The 18,953-nt window shown below is 41.7% G+C and overlaps 1 protein-coding gene across 1 annotated transcript in view; it reads left to right on the top strand.

Annotated features, from left to right (window-relative positions):
• The first annotated feature begins 5,202 nt into the window (after nucleotides 1–5,202).
• The window catches only part of EPC2 (enhancer of polycomb homolog 2), a 49,638-nt gene continuing 35,887 nt past the window's right edge, over nucleotides 5,203–18,953 (top strand). The window contains exon 1 of the mRNA XM_063341615.1: nucleotides 5,203–5,612. Coding sequence (XP_063197685.1) covers nucleotides 5,460–5,612 — 153 coding nt within the window. The 5' untranslated portion in view covers nucleotides 5,203–5,459. The remainder of the gene's footprint in view (nucleotides 5,613–18,953) is intronic.

Here is an 18,953-nt window from a genome sequence, read left to right as displayed (position 1 = left end):
CCAGCCTGGAGGTAACCTACAGGGCGATGGAATTCAGAGAAACGACGTGACACAGAAAGAGGTCACCAGAGCACGGGGAGGAGCAGCAACCACGGGTATCTTGCTGCTCTAGAAGCCGGGTGGCTACCTGGTTCTAGCCCAGCAGGAGAGAAGCACTGGGGAAATTTTCTTTTTTACCGGGTTTTGGAAGGACTTAAGGGTTTGAGAAGGGAAAAAATGCTGAGATCTGGCAGTGCGAATGCTAAAGGTCTGGTATATTCACAGAGAAAGGAAAACAAGCTGTACTAGAGAAGACAGAGTTTTGCGGGTGTAAGAGCATTTACGGCAGAGGCTTTCTGCCCAGACCCCTCAGGAAGCCTCGGACTGTGCCCACACCTGAATTCACAAAATCCAGAGGGTGACCCCAGCACCCAGGGCTGGTTTTAACCTGTTTTTTGGTATAAAACTCTTAAATCAGGAGCTTCCTGCTGCTTCCTAGCTCAAGCATCTTTCATCATTTTACCTTCCTGCTATAATTTGGGGAATCAGGAATTTTCATAGCAGCCTTTTTATTTAGTTTTATATAGTGGCTGTTGTTGTTGGGCTCTAGATTTTAACTTAATTTTCCACTTCTATAATTTTCATTCAGAGCTTTAAATCTCCCAAGAAGCTATTCACGACTAGATTTCAGGTTTTGGCTGATAGGTTTTGGTGACCTTAAAGAGGAAAATGTGCAGGCTGCCAGTCCCCTAAACCCTTTGAATAATTTGAAATAGAAATGGTTTGGAACAGCTGATACATTTAACTCTGAACATTAGCCACTAAGCATGCTTAGTAGCTACTTTGATCAAGCTCTTTTTCCTGACAAAACCCCCTTTGAAATGAATAGGACAGAGGTTCCTTTCACTTCAATAGGAGTTCTCAGACACAGGGAGAAAGAAGGACTTCATAACCTTTAAAAAGACTCCCCTAGTCCATTCATATCTCTCCTGGAAAGCTCAGCACTTTCCCTTGTGCTGAAGTTACTAAGCCAGCCTCCTGGCTACTTTTAGGCTCCCTTCTAGTGAAGCTTTGCTTAAACATGAGATCAAAACACTCTGTAATGAGGCGGCTGCTGCTGCTGCTGCCCAGGCAGGAACCCGGACCGTACAATGGCTCCATCAGTGACATCCGAAATATTTGGTAGCATAGAATTCGTCAGCGCCACTTTCCTAATCGCGTCTTCTAACCCTCATGCAGCATGTACCTGGCGTGCTGCAGAAGACAAAGACAACCCTTCTATACACCTTGTATCTTGAAGATTATTGTTGTGTATTTATAGTCATTAGCACATTGAAATTGTAGTTATCTTTTAACGCTATACAATCAATGTTTCAAACAACCCCCCCGACTCTGAATGACAACGCGCCTATTCAAAGACCATTAACCACTTCTGGAATCTCTGTTTCTATACTGTCCGTGCTTTTTTTTTTTAAATACTTCTTGTACTTTATAAGGAAACATTGCAAAGAATAAAGAACTATTACGTGCTCATGACATTTCATATTGCAATAATGTACATTGAGATTTCTTGACACAGTCATCTATAAGTGATGCTTCTGCTTTGTGTAAGACTAATGCAGTGAGATGTATATTATTAGCACACAAAAAAAAAAAACGGAAAAAAATTGCAAAAAGACCACCAGAAATGACCCAGGCATCAGGCAGCTACAGGGAGAACAAGCATTCCTTGTGTTGTCACTATGGAGAAGCAGAACCAAAAGCAAGGACGTGATAAAGCACCCGAGCCTATACAACTCTAATGTTTCCATTGATACATGTGTTCAAACGAAATTTGGGTATTTCCTTTGGTATGTGAATATGCACAGTATAAGTGTGCATATCCAATTCCATTGTCTTACACAGAAAATATGAAGACAAGTCAGAATTCAACCACAACACATAATTAAGTTTGAGACATTGTTTCCTTGATTTGTGCATCAAAAGTTAGTTATTTTATCTATAGGTCGAGTACACCTCATAATTTTTTTACAGATTAAATTCTTCAGAAAACCTGTAATATTTTACGAAAAGATCAGATTACGTACTGAAAAGATGTATGGTTCTGGTTTAAAGCTAAACTAATGTAAGTTTTAACCTCAGTTCTATCCATGTTCAGCTCTGTGCAATGATTTTTTTGACTGCATAAAAAAAGCCCTGTATCCTACGGGGCATCATTTAAAAAAAATTGCATTGCTTGTAGAAATAAAATAATGGGATGAGTTTAGGACTAAGAGCCACCTTGAGGGTAAATATGTTGCATTTTTGTTCTTTTTTTTTTTTTTTTTTGGTTTAAGCAGTGAAAAAGAACAGAACATGCACACAAAGGGAAAAGGTTATTGGTGTTTATTGTTCAGTTGTGCTAACTGAGAAAGCAAAAAAAATCTTACAGTAGCGTGGAAAGTGCCTCTTCCTTGCTCAAAGGGAAGCAGAAAGAGGAAAGTCCTTCTTGTCTTTTAACTACTTGAGGAAGTGCTTCAGGAGGAACTGCCTGTTCCATGCAGCCAACCCAACCTTTCCAAATGCATGTTATCTGTACAAGAGAATTTAGATAATGGCGTTTATATGGAAAATGTATGAAATGTGAGCTGAAAATGCATTTTATTTACTGAGACTGGGATTCATGACACTCATACGCTGTTTGTCAACAACCACAGGGGAAGCTCACACTTGGGTACAATTTTAAATGGCTGTGCTAAGATGTGAAGGGGAGGTGAGGTTGGATTTGGCTCAGCGCTTACTTCAGGCACGCACCGAAGTAGCTGATGAACACGCCGGCTTTGGGGAGAAATGCATCGCAATTCCTCTTTGGAAAATGGCAACCCTCTGCTGCTACCAATCAATCGCGAATCAATCTGGAGATACCAAAAACAATTTTGGGTGTTGGAAGTTTGGCCACTTTACAACGGTGCTGAACTATAAATTCTAAGCTAGAAACTATACAACTTTTAAATATTTGTCTGAAGAGAAACATTGTTGAAAGCATCGCCTACACAGCTGGGGCAGCTCTAAGCAAGATTGGTACTGAGCTCTCAATTAATTTATGGTAGGCTTCTGCATAAGGCATGTTCATTCTAATCCAAGTCAAGAATTGTCTATCTTTATGAATAAAAATATTTTAAGGGAGTTACAAATAAGTGCAATCTATCACAGTTTTGTTCTCTGTTCCTTTTCTCATTATTTTTAAAGCTTCCTTTGTTCATATGACTATTACTGAACATTATCCTGACGCTTTCATAGGAGTAGCTAATATAATTTCCACGTCTCTTTCACAAGCTAAGTTGGGCCCATGGCTCATGAATGTAATGTTACAGCTGCCTCTTTTTCCCTCTTCTGTATTACTGCACTTGTTTCATCTTCCTTATCTCTCCCTCTCTCTAGCTGACACAATTCTTTAGTCTTCATTTTGTAAATCATGTGTTTATCATGAACAGTAGTTGTATTTGCTCTATAAAACCATATAAATAACAAACGCAGCAGGTAACTAAAAATGAACAGCAAGACAGAGACTGAGCCTGTTTGCTCAAGTTTTGGTTGTTTTGGGTTTTTTTCTACAAAAAATGGAATATTAGATACAGTTGGCACTGCGGTCCAAATGGTAACATGGCCAAGTTTTGTCTGCCCAAGAGTTCCAGAGACAGAAGATTGCACTGACAACTCCTGTAAGAGCTCTAAGGTGGAGGTGAGAAAAAGCAGCTGGCCTTATCTCAGGGTGTCAAAATAACATGGAAGTGATGAGGTATTTGAAGTATTAAAGGTCTGCGATGATGGGCTTTGCAGACTCAGGCCAATAGATTAAACGACGTGGGAAGCTCCAGACTGGTAGAAGACTGTGGCTTTGTCCTCATGGAGAACTTGGGATTGTTCTTTCCAAATTGGATGCCTTGTTCCTGTTCAGGGCTGTATCCCTTGAAAGCGGGCAGCACCAAAACAGGAGTGAAGCACTTCTACAGTAGAACAGCGTCACTGAGCACATACCACGCAGGTATCCCCGAGTAACTGCAGACCTACGGACAGGTCTTTAAATACAAACTTCTGGGTATGAGAAGCACCTTATTTTGTGGTACGCAGAACTTATAGAATCATGGAATGGTTTGCATTGGAAGGGACCTTAAAACCCACCCAGTGCCACCCCCTGCCCTGGGCAGGGACACCTCCCACCAGCCCAGGTTGCTCCAAGCCCCGTCCAACCTGGCCTTGAACCCCTCCAGGGATGGGGCAGCCACAGCTTCTCTGGGCAACCTGGGCCAGGGGCTCACCACCCTCACAGCAAACAATTTCTGCCTCACATCTCATCTCAATCTCCCCTCTGTCAGTGTAAAACCCTTCCCCCTCGTCCCATGGCTCCCCTCCCGGCTCCAGAGTCCCTCCCCAGCTTTCCTGGAGCCCCTTGAGGGCCTGGCAGGGGCTGGAAGGTCTCCCCGGAGCCTTCTCTTCTCCAGGCTGAACCCCCACAGCTCTCTCAGCCTGTCCTCCCAGCAGAGGGGCTCCAGCCCTCCCAGCATCTCCGGGGCCTCCTCTGGCCCCACTCCAACAGCTCCGTGTCCTTCTGCTGTTGGTGCCCCAGAGCTGGAGGCAGCGCTGCAGGGGGGTCTCCCCAGAGCCCCCTTCAGCCCTTCTTCAAGGTTCAGTCTATGCAGAGCAATACAGGGCATCAATCTTGATGAAAAAAAAAAACAATAAATTGAGCAGGTCTGAGTTTGTTTCTGAAGTGTTGGGTTTGTAACAATAACCGAAGTTATTTCTCCTGACGACTGTTGTTAATGCTAAAACGCTTTAACGCCCCAAACAGCTAACGATGGAGCCACCATGCAGCGCTGAGGACAGGAGCCCGGGAGAGAAGGAGCCCGCCCTTCCCGCCTCGCTGTCCCCACACGAGGCGACCCTCGGTGCCTGTCACCGGCTTCGGGGCGGCGGCTGTGGGGGGACAGCGGTGCACGGCGCCACTTTCTCCGGTCACAGGCTCCTCCCGCCTCGCCCCTCCCGGAGCTCGACAACGGGACAGTGACTTTCACTCCGCACGGCCCGTTTCGCCTCAGCGGGCACGGCACCGTCCCGTCCCTCCTCAGCGGCCGCGTCCCCACCGCCCCCCCTCAGCCTCCCGCCCTCGGCTGCGCGCGCACCTCCTCCCTCCCGGCCTCCCCCCCACCTCCCCCCCCCCGAGCTCTCGCGTTGGCTGCCGGGATCGCTGGCCGCTTTGGTTAATGTCCGCCATGTTTGCCATGGCGCAGGGAGCGGATCGAGCGAGCCCGGCGCGGATCTAGGGCTGCGGGGCGTGCGCTGTGAGCTACGGGCGGCCCCGCGGAGAGCTGTTCCGGGGCGGCGGGACCCTCCATGGTGGTGCGGGCCGGGTGCGGGAGCGGCTGGGAGGCGGCGGCGAGGCCGCACTGAAGGCCCCCCCCGCCCGCCCGGCCCCGGGGTGTTATTGTGAGGGGGAGACAATGAGCAAACTCTCCTTCCGAGCCCGGGCGCTAGACGCCGCCAAACCGCTGCCCATCTACCGCGGCAAGGACATGCCCGACCTCAACGACTGCGTCTCCATCAACCGGGCTGTGCCGCAGATGCCCACGGGGATGGAGAAAGAGGAGGAATCGGTAAGGGAGCCGCGCAGGGGGGGCACCATTGTTTATCAGACACCCCCCTCCCCTCACGGGAAATAGGCCATCGGCATTCACCAAGCGCACTACGCACGCTCCCCACCGCAGCGCTGCACGGCTCTTATGGGGCCCTGCGCAAAGAGCGCAGCGTAAACTGCTGTCCGACGCCGTAAGCGGGCCCTGCTCCGCCATCTTCTTTGCGTCCCGACTCGCGAGTGTTTTGATTAGTGTGGGGGGGGAGGCCTTTACGCTAGCGTAAGAGGGAGGAAGGCGCAAGATGCATCTCTGAATGAGCGGGCGGGCGCTGCGGCCGCAGTTGGCGTAGCGCGCCTTGGCTGCCGCCGCTTCCCTTGTGCGCGGGGAGCGGGAGGGGATGGGACGGGACGGGAGGGGACAGCAGGGGACGACGGCGGCGGCTGCGGCTGGGCGAGCCCGTCCCCTACCGCAGACGGCAGCGGGAGAAACGCTCGGTGGCTGTCACCCGGACGCGTCCCGTTCGTGCTTTTTGAAGAAGAGCTGTGTTGTGCTGCGCGGTGTGCAGCCAATGTCAGATGCACCAGCTGGGACGTGTTGCACTAAGGGTTAGGTTTTTGAGCGTTTAGGTTATTTTTAAATAAACCAGTGAGAGTTAAAAATAGGTATGTGATGCGTGTTCTTCTTGTAGTGTTATAGGGGAGAAAAAGCTTTTGTCCACTTACAATAAAATAAGTTTCTGTGTTTTTTTGACGAGCATAAGGACAGCACCGCTTTGAAGATGCTTGCCCACACTTCTGGTGCCTCTTAAATGTACTGGTTTGTCTTGCTGATCCTCAAACATCCACTCCGGTGCTCCTTAGAGTTGTATAAGGCTCAGGTATGGGCTGTCGCCTGATGTGTCTGTACTTGTAGGCAGAGCCGATAGTAAATGCACCCTCAAGAATTTCTTCAATGAATCCGTGTCTCCGCCTCAGCCAAACCCCTGTGCGTGTGGATTGGCTTTTCCGAGGGTACAGCTGTCAAAGCAGGCTCCATGCCTCTCTCAGTGTTTTTTCTCACTTCACTGTTGATATTAAGAAGAATCCTCTGTCTTACCTTTGTGGGCTTTTTTTTTTTCCTTTTTTTTTTTTTACTATTTCCCCTGTTGTTTTACAATGTGTAATACACTGTGGTCAGAACTTCCAGTACTTCCCAAATTTCTAGTAGAATCTGGAAGTGTATTTAAAAGGAACAACAGTGTGGTACTAACGAAGGAATCTTGGAGAGTAATTTGGTTTTCTCAGTTTTTAAACTCTACCTTGCAACCCTGTGTTTGCATTTAACGTTTATAAAATGTGGCACGTTTTTAAAAAACGATTATGCTATTTCGATAAATCATGTTTTAAATAAACTTGTTAATGGAAAATTGCTGTAAGAGTTCAAGCGAGCAAGCTGCTTGTGAACTGCTTAACTGATTGCGAAGATTAGATTTATACTTCAGTAAAACTGCTTTAGTGTTGTGCTGAAATGTTGCCTTTCTATAGGGATGAGGTGTATTTTCTCTGCACTGAAATGTGACTATATTTGATATATTATGTAATAGTCTCAAAATGAAATGGTCATTGAAGCAATATATAAGCCGAGTGCTAGACACATCAGCCAGACAAGATTATGAACTGTACTATTAATAGATTGTTTCGATTATTGCCGTGTAGTGACAGCTTCATTCATGGGGTAGCCCTTTTCCCAATGTTACACAAATAATTTTTTAATGTAGATTTTTGTGATAGCGGTATATAAAGCTCTTCTAGGAAAGGCTGTTGTGGATGACAGTAGTTAAATATTCGAGAAATATTTAAACAGCTTTTATTCATAGCAAATATTACCGTGATTGATTTGATGTATTTTGAAAGGGATTTTTGGAGGGAGAGAGAAATCCAAATACTCGTTTCTGACATCTCAATTAATTGAGTGTCTCAATGCCTTTTTTTAGCTCAGACTTTTGCCGGGGATGCATCTTGTGAAAAGTGTTTGAACCATCAGGGTGGCTGGTGATTTACATTTTCTGTACAAAGGCACGAAGCTGATGGTACCCTGGCCCCAGCACGCTGCTCTCCTTGCTGTGCCACCCTGCGTGAAGCCTTGGTGAAATCAGAAGGGTCTTGTAGTACAGTGTATCATGGGGTCACGTAGCATCTTCCAGGGCTGGCTTTCACTGAAAATAACCATGTATTTACGGATTTGCAAGATGGGGAAAATGGTTAAGATTGGCATGTCTCTCTGACCTGCTCTTTACAACCTAGTCTTGCTAGTACAGGCATATGATTTGCTTTGTTCATGATAGATATTTTGTGTGTACAAAAATGCAGCTTTTGGCCCATTTGTCTTTAATGTGGTGTGGACGTGGGGTTTTTTTGTTTGTTTGTTGGGGTTTTTGTTGTTTTTGATTGCTTTTTTTTTTAACTAGTACTATTGTTTGGAATGTAGAAGGGTTTGAAGCTGGGGGTGTGTGGCTTAGTGAGTATCACTCCTTTCTACTACTATTACTAAAGTTATTTGGACTGTGTATTAAAATGTTACGCAGTTACTGTAGTCCCAGGCTGGGCAACAACTCACACTGCTGGTCATCCCACTACAAAAAAAGTATATTGCCCAGTTTGTCAGTATGAGCATCTATTTGACTTTTCATTTGATTTGATCTTGATGAATATGCTGGAACTATTTCTATTTAAGTATTTTAGAGATTTATATCCACTTGCAGCATTTTACAAATCAGCAGCTCATTTCTCTCACTTGGAGATTCCAGCTGTGAAAGAATTAGGCTTCTGGTCTGTAGCATGTTTATGTTAGCAAGTGTTTGTAATTTACCCTAAATTAAACCTGAGGAAGAAAATTGTGTGGGTTTGTTTTTTATTTTGGTTTGGGTTTGGTGTGTTGGTGTTTTGTTGGGGTTTTTTTTTTTGTTTTTTTTTTTTTTTTTGTTTTGTTGTTGTTGTTTTTTAACTAAGAGATTAGAAGATTTCCTTTTGTGAGCTTCAGAAACTGAGCAGGAACATTTCGTATTGTTTTTTTCTGATGAGTAAGAGTTGTATTTCATAATGCTAATGAATTGTTTTGGCTAGAAGGGGGGAAAATTGCAGAATAGATAAGCCCTGGCTTTGTTTCTTATCGTGTTTTTTATTTGAATACATATAACTGGAGATAGCTGAGTTGCACATTGTGGGGGAAAAACCATGTTTAATAATGAGGCAAATTCAGGCTGAAGGCTTTCGGAAGTAAATTTACTTGAGCTGTTAGGAAGCTAAAGGCACAGTGGTAATTGGTGATACTTGGATTATCTGGTCAAAGTTATCTGAACGTTCATCTCAAAGTTCTTGTTTGAACATACATTCATTTACAGCTAAGTTTGACATTCATATGGCAAGGCTTAAAGTTATAGAGGAAAAAGTGCACGAAAAGCAAGTTAAGGACGTGGTTTAATGTTATTAAAATGCTGTCAGAGTACAAATGAGAAGTGACTTTCATTCTCAGTCTTTGAGTGATCACCTCAGGATGATCTTTTGTTGATCATTAAATGTAATGTTCAATTTTGAGTATGTTGATAGGCTGGAAGTAGTTAAGCTTTCCTTTCTGTTTGTATTCTGTTCATTCAGTTTCTGTTGTAACACTGGAAATGTCTGGCTTTCAAGGTGGCCTGGAGGTAGTGATGCTTCTGAAGCAGTGTATTCATTCTCCTTTTAAAGCAGGAAGCATTAACTTTGCACAAGTCATAATTTTTTTTGTTTGGATGTTTTTCCTGACAAGGTGTACCATACTGCGTATTTTTCCTGGTAGAATGAAGTGGAAGAGTTTGAAATATGGACATACACACAGAGGTATCATTAATTTTATGGCAATACCTACCTGCTTTTTTTAAAAGAAGTTTTTTATGGCACAGTCCTACATTCACATTTTCTTGCACATATTTTATGCCTAAACATTTTTTTTTTGTGATTTCTGTTTATAAGATCAAACAATAGTCACTTCTTAATCTTTTCTTGGAGGGGTTTCATCCTGCATATGTGAGTGTAAATGCATTGGTATTGGCTGGGGACTTCAGGGGTGCTCTGCTTTTGCCCCTTTTATCTATTGCTGAAATGGTGCACGTTTTACAGATTATGCAGGGTTTTTTTTGCACATTGCATTAACTGATAGTGTAATTTATTTTTATAAGGAGATTAAGGGAGTTTTCACATATTACAGCTAATTGTTGACATAAAGGCAAGTAGTCTTGTTTGGTATATCTTCTATGCACTGGAATTGTGCTGAGTGCATCTGTGCTACCAGCTGGCTTTCTGCAGTGAAATCAGAGTTTGGAGTTCAGTGCTGGAGTCTCCCCCCTCCACTCCAGACCCATTTTCACGTCTTTAGTGGGAAGCATAAGTCTTTTAAAGCTGATTTTTTTTTATATGGAAATGTTACAGGTAGTTATTTTCATAGCATGAATAGATATTTTTTCTTTTAATCCCAATTTAGAAATAATTATTTATACTAAATTATAATTGTTAACAAATAGGTGCCTTAAAACAATTTTATGATGACAATGGTATTTTCTTTTAGAGAGAGATGAATTTGTGGTGTTAGTTGTGCTGTGGATATCCATGACTTCTAGGAAGGTGCTTAAATAAACACAATTGGGTATTACAGACTTGCACAGAAAGAATGAGGTTGGAAGGGACCCTGGAGGTGACCTTGGCCAACCCCCTGCTCAAGTAGGGCCACCTGGAGCCTTGTTGCCCGAACCATGTCCAAATGACTTTTGAATATCTCCAAAGTGAGAGGAATCAAGTGTATGAGGATTTATTCAAGCTGTCAATCAGAAGTACCTACCTGGTACTGTCTGATGCACTCAGGTTTAGGTTTAAAAACATAAATGTACATAAATGCCTCTCCCATGTGGACAGAGCCTATACTAACTTGAGAAATGTATGTCGGATACGCATTTGTAACCTATGGTTGAACCCTCAAAGTTGCTTACAAATGAGGGGCTTTGCAGAACAAAGAAGAAGCCAGGACACCAGTGTGTAAAATAGAAGGTCAACAGAGGATAACTTCAGTTCAAACTATGCAAATATTCTGTAACACAAAATTCCCTCAAAAAGACTTAATGAAAGTCTAAGTAAGAAACTCAAAAGATTGTACTTCCCTGCAAAACTAAGTGAAATCGAGACAGCAGACTTTCCTTAGGAAAGAAATGGGGTTTGCTTGATTAGAATCAACTGGCTTATGTGTTGGGGAAATGAAATTCCCAGCAGAAGTTTATTGCTCAGTTTGAGTTCAGCACCTGTATTTATTTACTTATTTTGGGTATGTTTGGAGACTCCTGGGATTACTGAAGGTGTGTTTGGTAGTAGGTAGCATAATGCTGTGTTGTAATCTTTATTCATGGAATTTAAAGCTTCAGTTCTGTTTATAAGACTTCTTCCCCTGCCTTCAGGTCCTGTATTTTTCTCCCTCCCTTTGAGACCCATTGCATCATGCAGTGATGTTCCTCACAAGTGCATATTTCAACTCCATTTCCCAACCATTACTTCAATTTTTCAGCTGTGATCCTCTGTCCTTCCTCTGCTCTCACCTGCAAAATATTTTTGTGGCCAACAGAAACTTCCTTTCAGTCCACTGCTGGTACTTTTTAAGGTCCCGTTCAATAACGGTAGATCAGACTTAAAACTAAGTAGGTTGCATTCTGTTGGATTGGGGGTGGAAATAAACTGTTGATGAATGTGGACCCCGTCTAAATGCTGGAGTAGCTGAGCATAGTTAACGGGTGAGTTGTTAAACTGAGTAGCTTTCGGTTTAATTTGTTCTGGCTGTATTTATGTGGCCAAAGTTAAACAATGCAAAGATTTGCTTTTAAGTCTCAAACTCACCATCAGTTTATTAGGGCTTATTACATTAACACCTATCAGCTAACCTGTAACAACTGCTTGTGAGTATAGGCTTAGCCTGTGACAAATGTCAAGTAATTTATCTTGGAGTGTACTTTTAAGATATGGCTGAGACAGAGCCAGTAGGGATGGTCTGCGTTTTGGAGCACTGAGGCCCATCCGACTGCATAATGGGAGGTGAGAGCCCACCATGAAAAAGCTGAGCATCCTCCACTTCTATGAGAAGTGGTAGGAGTATGAGGGGATAGAAGGCTTGGGAATGGAGAAGCACGAGACTGCTATGCTTTTGGTGTCATCCTGAGGTTAGGTGGGTTCAGCCATATCTTAAAACCACACCCTTAATGTAGATAAAGCTGCAGTTTTGCTGCAGGCTAGTCGCATGCATAGGGTCAGTTAACACCAGCCCATTAAATCTGTCCTAACCTGTCTGGGTGCCTGAGTCCGTAATAGAGAACAATGGTATCTGCATGGACGTTAATTGAGAGTCACACCTCAATTCATTATGCAGGAACTTTCCCTTATAGGTAGGTTTCCTCAGGATGAGGTGTAATTCCATGATGAAAGCTTAGGGGAACGTTTTGTAATCTGCCTCTCTGTGCTCTGTCACTCAGCTCTGGAGCATCTCAAATGTAGGTAACAACTTTTCTTCTTCCTTCAATTTCAGAAAACCTTGTGAAGAAATACCTTGGGCAGCTTCAGTTGTGCTTTGAAGTACGTGGTGCCAGATTGCACGTTGCCCTTGCTTGGCAAAATTGAGCAGTAGTCAGCTTTGTACAGTTTCTGTATTGATTCAGTTGAGATGTCCTGTTTGAATAATTTAGATCAACAGGCATTAAATCTGCTTACATTAATCTTGGCTTTAATTATTTTTCATAAGAAAAATAATGATGGGTGCTAGACGTTCAGAAGGTTATTTGTAATTTATTTTGCCAACAAAGCTAATAAACTATGCCCTGTTTGTACTTATTTGAAAAGTTATATGCCGTAGCTTATTTATCATTCTAACTGTTCGACTTTTAAAAAGATAATACTTTTAATATTTACATAAACAAAATTACAGTTAAACCTTAGGTGTCCCAAAAGCCATTGAAGATTAACTGTAGAACTGAAATTTCTGTAACAAGTAGAGAAGAACTGAACGAGAACTGAACTACTGTGTGTGAAAAGGAGTCAGAAGTGGAGAAAATAATTCTATGAAGCTAAAACTAATATCAATATAGACTGTCATAATTTCACATTTAATGCAGACTAGTTCTACACTAGAAGTGAAGTATTTTGGAATATACTATTTTAAAGTTTTGATTTTAAGCCATTTGCAAATTCCCACTTTTTGATATATAATAATCACTGTATAGTGTGACTGAAGGTGTTGGGTCAAAATACTGTCTCTGTCCATAACAGAACTGCCCTAAATATAAGAGAGCAGAAGTTTGCAGAAAAAAAAATCCAAGTTCTTATTTTTCCTAATTTGGTGAATTCTAATTGTGATTAATACATTTACACCAATAAAATGCCTAATCCTTTAAGGTAGAAGGAGAGATTACCACACCCGATTCTCATTTAAAAAAAAAAACCAAAACCAACTTATTTCTTCAGAAATAAGGCAACAAGGAAATGCATGGAGTAAGAACTTTGGACTTTATTAGGCACAGATATGCGTTTTGGTCTATTATTATTTAAACACACACTTCAGAGTGGAAGGAGTAGGTGAGCTGATACCAGGGTTGCATCCTCTCAAATATGTTACTTGGCAAAGAAAAAAGTAATTCCCTACTGGCAAATGTGTGAGGGTAGAACTGGTTGCTTTTGTCTAATAGACTTATTTCTCTGGTCTGTGAAGTTCGATGTGCTCAACACCTCACCAATACGTCTACTTCATAGAGTTTTTCTCTACAAGGTATTTTCTCATGTTTATGTCATCTTAAATTGCGAGAAGTGAGGGTTTACACAGCTTGCCTTGTGAGCCTGTTCTCCAGTTCGTTAGATGTCACTTTTCCATATCAATAAAATACTGTTTTCTCCATTTTTATCTCATCGTGTCCCCTGTGACACACAAAGTAGTTCATGTATGTAGCAATTCTTAACCAGCGTATTTCTAAGTGTTTCCTGCCCCCTTTTCCTTAGTTGCTTTCTGGTGTTTACATTTTAATTTATAATTTGGTTTCCTTAGGTTTCTGTCATTTTTGTGGCTGCAACTCACACTTTTTATCTGTTTGACCAGTTTGAGTCACACAACAAAAACTATTTCTACTTTGAAGCATCCTGGTAATGTCGGATTCCCCTGTGCTAAGTTTAGATATAAATAAAACATTGGATGTGTTACGGTGGTACCTAATGACTAGATAAGTAAGACAGACACAGACTGCTATTATGGAAAATTTTAAAGTAATAATACAGTTTCTTGAGTTAAGGGTGTTTGAGTTAAAGTGGAATTTTGTAGTTAATTTTTAATTCCTACCAATTACTTTGTGTGCACTTTAGTGTAAATTTTTTTAAACATTTTTCAAAGTTGTCCTAACTATAGAACCAATCTCTGGTATCTCTTTCTTTTAGTATAATACGATGGATTTCTGTTTTGTTTATCAGGTCTTCAGTGCTCCAGGCTTTATCAGTTTGGTGAGGACATTTGTTTCATGAACTCTGTAAAATACAAATTCCCTGGTATTGATGTATGTACCTCAGTTATATTAAAATTCATAATAAGAACTTTGGCTCTTACTCCTGGAAAGAAAATGTTAACACGCAAGTCAGAAGGTTAAATGCATAGTGCAGTATGAGGGGGAGTGGTACAGTAAGCAACTTGTTCTTGAATGTACAAGTTATACCTGAAACTTGCCAGGAAATTGCATTGCAGATGAAGATTAAATTAACGGGCTCGTTTGGTGTCCAGACTCTTGGTAACTTAACTTCAGTGCTAAGGCAGTAAGTTCTGCTTTGACCACAGAAACTTATTTTTAATGGGTGTCTTTCCTCTCAGCAGCCGTACGTGTTCACACCTCTCCCCCTGTGGCTGCTGTAACCAGCCTTTAGGCTTCTGATAGGCACCAGCAAAGTGAGACTCTGCTTAACCTCTGTGGCACAAATGAGAACTGACATTTTGAAAGATCAGATCTTTAAGGTAACATGGTTTCTTTGCTAACAAATATCATAGAGCAGGTAGCCTGACACATCTTAGCCAGGTGAGGGTCTTGAGTAGCTTCAAGCAAGCTTTCTGTGCTGGGACCAGAAGCAGCGTGTATTGTTACAAGGCTGTTGGGTAATGCAAATCTCTAATTGTGGAATGAAGTGAGGCAGCACCCAGTGCTGCGCTGCCTTTCCCAGGTCCTTGTGGCTTCCCAGCTGGGAGACAGATCCTGCCCGGAGCCATTACCAGCTTCTGTTGGAGAATTTCCATAGCCTTCCCTCCTGGTGACTTCACCTTCCTCCTCTCCTCTGCAAGGAGCACGGTTTTGTCACTGCTGGTCACGTGAAGGTTTTGATATACGTGGAGCCAGGAATTAAACTGAGCTCAGATTCTGTGTGTAATACTGTGTTTAATAAAGATGAAAACTAGTTCTTGTGGCATCTTAGCCTTTTAAAGTACATTGTGGGGTTAATTACATGAAAAATAAGAGAGAATATTTGTATATGTAGGTGTATACCTTTCCATCCCCATTTGTCTGACTTGGGACAATCGAGTTATGCTAATTGAAGCAGACTGTAAAGAAAATGAAAAGGAATTCGTCGGATGCAATTCGTTAACAGTTTTTTCTGTGTAAGATTGCATTTGTTACGTGGTGAAAGATCCAAATGTATCGCAAGGAGCCAGATGAAGACTAAGTTCTGTGTCTTTTGATTGGATGTTGCAGTACTTGTAACAATTTTCTCTTAAGGTCATGCAAAGGCATCTTGGCAGGTGGGAGGTCCTGCTTTTTAGGAAACATACATTTCATCAAGTACCATATTCAGCCTTTCCAAAAGTAATTTTTAATAATTCAATTTAATTGTTATATTACAACAATAATTCTATTTTTAAAAACTCGTATGCAAGTTTTGGCATACTGGAAACCGAGATAATTAAATGTAGCTTTAAAATATAGTGCTCTAGGGTTTTTTTGACGTTTCATAAACAGTGACAGTTTTGTGCCAATGATATGTTCATAAATAGCAAACGATCATTATTTATAGGAATGAGAGATTGCTCGTGTTCTTATACATTACTACTGTCCCACTCAGTAGCGTAATATTTGGGTTGTCTTACAGTTGTGTCATGTCTACTATTCCTTAGGATGATTGAAACTGCTTGTTTTTTCTGCATTAAACTTCTTTAGAGGTTTTTATTTTGGGGTTTTTGTGCTGCAAAGTTGACTAAAGAAACACAAAAATGACTGTGATTGTTGTCTGGTCAGCTCACTTTCCCTGTACCTCCATCGGTGTCTCATGGGCGAATTTCCACTCGTACTTCCCAGCTTGCCTGTAGTCGTTTTATAGTGTTAAAATTGGCTTTAGTCAGACTGACAGAGAGGAAATGAAGGATTTTTTTTTTTGGCATTTTTTTTGGTCCAAATTGTATTGTTTTCATTTAGATACGCAGCTCCCATGGAGACCTATCTATCTGGACAAAAAGTGTCACCCAAGGATGTTGGGCTCAGTTAGGTGTTTTTGGTGACCCTTCTGTTGTATTGTTTCAGCCTACATCAGCGTTCTTCAGATAACATTCAGGTGCTTTATCTACAATCAGATGACTTGTATGTAAAGTATTCACCGAATGGCTTGTCTTTGGTTTTTAGATAGCACTAGCATTGCTTTGTGAGATTACAGTTGTTTAACAACTGGGAAAGGGAAGTGACAGAAAAGTGTTTTGGTTTGTTTTTTTTTTTTTTCTATTGACATACTGTTTTCTGTTCACTCACTTCCGAAATAATGGAGTGACTTTAGAGTAGCTAAGTAATAAAAATTTGACCCATTCCAGGGACTTCTGTGAATTTTTCCGATGGAGTTTTATGATTTGATTCACTTTGCTGCATCCTTCATTGAGCTGTCTGTAAGAGCAGCCTACTGTTAGTACTTTTTTTGGTTTGTAATCATAATTCAGCAGTATGGAAGGCAAGTGTGTGGCAGGTGGTTCTTGTGATTATTTAAAATAAATAAATAAAAGGGTGGGGCGTGTTGTATTGGAAAACCACGGTATGTCCAAAAGTGAAACTGAGAAGTGGTTCCATGAGCCCTTTCCACTTGTAAGGAGGCCTTTTGGCATACCTTCTCCTACTTCTTCTGAGTTTTCTTGAGTTTCCTCCCACTGGGAGTCAGAAAATCCTTAGGGAAGCTGGGAGGAGTTTCAGTCCTAGAAAGCAGGTTTGCTTTAGGTGCGTTGCTTTGAACTCAGTGTGGGAATTTTTGTTGTTTGCCCAGTTCTCTGCATTACTTTATAACTGGTATGACCTTTTAAGGGGACACCGTGTAGGAAGAGGAAACAGATCTGACTACTAAATAGATTAACTCTCCATTAGATCAGCAGAAAATAATACCTCATCATCTTTGCTAATTCACTAAAACGTTTGCTTTACAAAATAAATTGAAAATGAAGCAGTGAGTTTCTCCTAAGATACTCATTGGTGTCTCAAGGGTGAAAATTGCGGTGGTGCACAGATGGGTTTCTTGCTCTAGATGTGACTCCTTATTTCTGTTACTTGTTTTCCATCCCAGGGCAGAGGGAGGGGAAAGAAAGGGAAACGGCTTGGTAGGTATCTTCCCTCTTTTTTCCCGTCATCTTAAGCCTTTCAGCAGCTTAGATATAAAGCAGCCTTCCTGCTGCTTTTATAAAAAAGCAGAAATCTTTATTAAAAAAATGGGTATGTGTGTGCAAAGAGGGAGTAGATAATAGGGCTGTGCCTTTAGAAGGGGGCAAGGTTTTCGATCAAAGTAGCTTTTGAGCTTCCTGACGCTTTTTTCTGTAAGTGTTGTCGACAGGTGTTACTGGTTGTGGTTGAGGCTTTGCAAGATGAGTCTGCACGTTTCAGTTTAAAATACTGTACTTTCTGTTTCTGAATCTCCCTTTTAAGTATAAAAAAGTCAATTAATTTGAATTTCCTAATTTGAATACAATGTTAAGCAAATAGGATCTCTAGGCTTTAATACATTTTCATTGTTTTCTTTGCTTTAATTTGGTTCTTGATTGCAGGTAGATAGTAAGGCTGGCTCTAGGCTGGCCTAGAAATATCTTACTTTGAGTAGAGTAAAGCTGTTAATTTATTAACTTTTTTTTTCCATCACACTTACAGTGGAGTGCTATAGAGTTAAAGCCATCTATCTTAAGAGAGTTGATTTTAACAGCTAAGCTGTGGTATGTTATGTTTTGTTTCCTTTAAGTCTTGGTAACATCAGTTAAGATATTTCTTTCATTAAAGTCTGCAGTGTTGCAGATGTGTAAATTGTGTGGCCTGAAGCCCAGTAGTGAAAGGGCTGGCAAAGAGGAAGTTGTTTTCTTAAATAGTGTCGCAGTAAACTGTAGTGTGTCGCAGTAAACTGTAGTGTGTCTCATTGCTTCTCCCTCACAGGGTAAACGTAAATACTAGTAGGTGAATAAAAGTGGTGAAATAACCTTTTAATGAGTTGTAGCATCACTTGTACAATGTAATTTTAAGGAATGAAGAAGGGAACTGTTGTGGTTTTGGCCGGATTGGCCAATCAGAATGACAGATGGTCCCCCCTCCTGTCCCCCCCCAGAGAGGAGAGGAAGAGATAAGGAGATTTACGAGTTTAGAAAAAGAACTAAACTAATGAAAATAATAAATAATAAAATAGTAAATAATAATAGAATAATAAAAATTAAAGAAGAAAAAAAGTATACAACATATACAAAACTGTATCCAGCTCCTGGGATGATGATCGCGTCACCAGCAGACACAGGGAAAGTCCCAGACTGGAGTCAGCAATGGACAGGAGCTAATTATGGAACTAGAGTCAGGAATGCTTGGATTGGGATCAAAGGCAGACAAACAGACAGGGTCCTCCTCGGACATCAGCTATTGAAGAAAGAGCGAGCCAGAGCAGCCTTGCCCCTTTGATCCCTCAGCTTTTATACTGAGCGTGATGCAGATGGGATGGAATACCCTGTTGGTCAGGTTTGGGTCACCTGTCCCATCTGCTCCTTCCCACAGGTGGGACCCCTCTATGCTTCTCCGCTTCCGACCCTCTAACGGGGCAAGCAGTAAAGTTAGCTGACCTTGGTTGTTCCAGCAATAAGTATAAGCAAGAGCCTCTGTGCATACCATTCCTTGGTACAATCAGGTCTTATCACTCTGAGAGTGACCAGTGTCTGAACAATATGGTGTTAATTTCAGACTTTAGTCAGTTAGAAGAGGCCCAGCTAAAAAGTAAAATTACAAATCAGAAAACTGGTTCTGTTTTATGTCAAACCAGGACAGGAACAGATAAGTTCAGTCCTAAAGCTGCATCTTCTAGGGTGTCTGTATCC

The sequence above is a fragment of the Chroicocephalus ridibundus genome, chromosome 7 (genome assembly GCF_963924245.1).
Source record: "Chroicocephalus ridibundus chromosome 7, bChrRid1.1, whole genome shotgun sequence".
In the NCBI taxonomy this organism is placed as follows: Eukaryota; Metazoa; Chordata; class Aves; order Charadriiformes; family Laridae; genus Chroicocephalus; species Chroicocephalus ridibundus.
The sequence above is the reverse complement of the archived record's forward strand: the minus strand, read 5'-3'. Positions and strand labels throughout refer to the sequence as shown.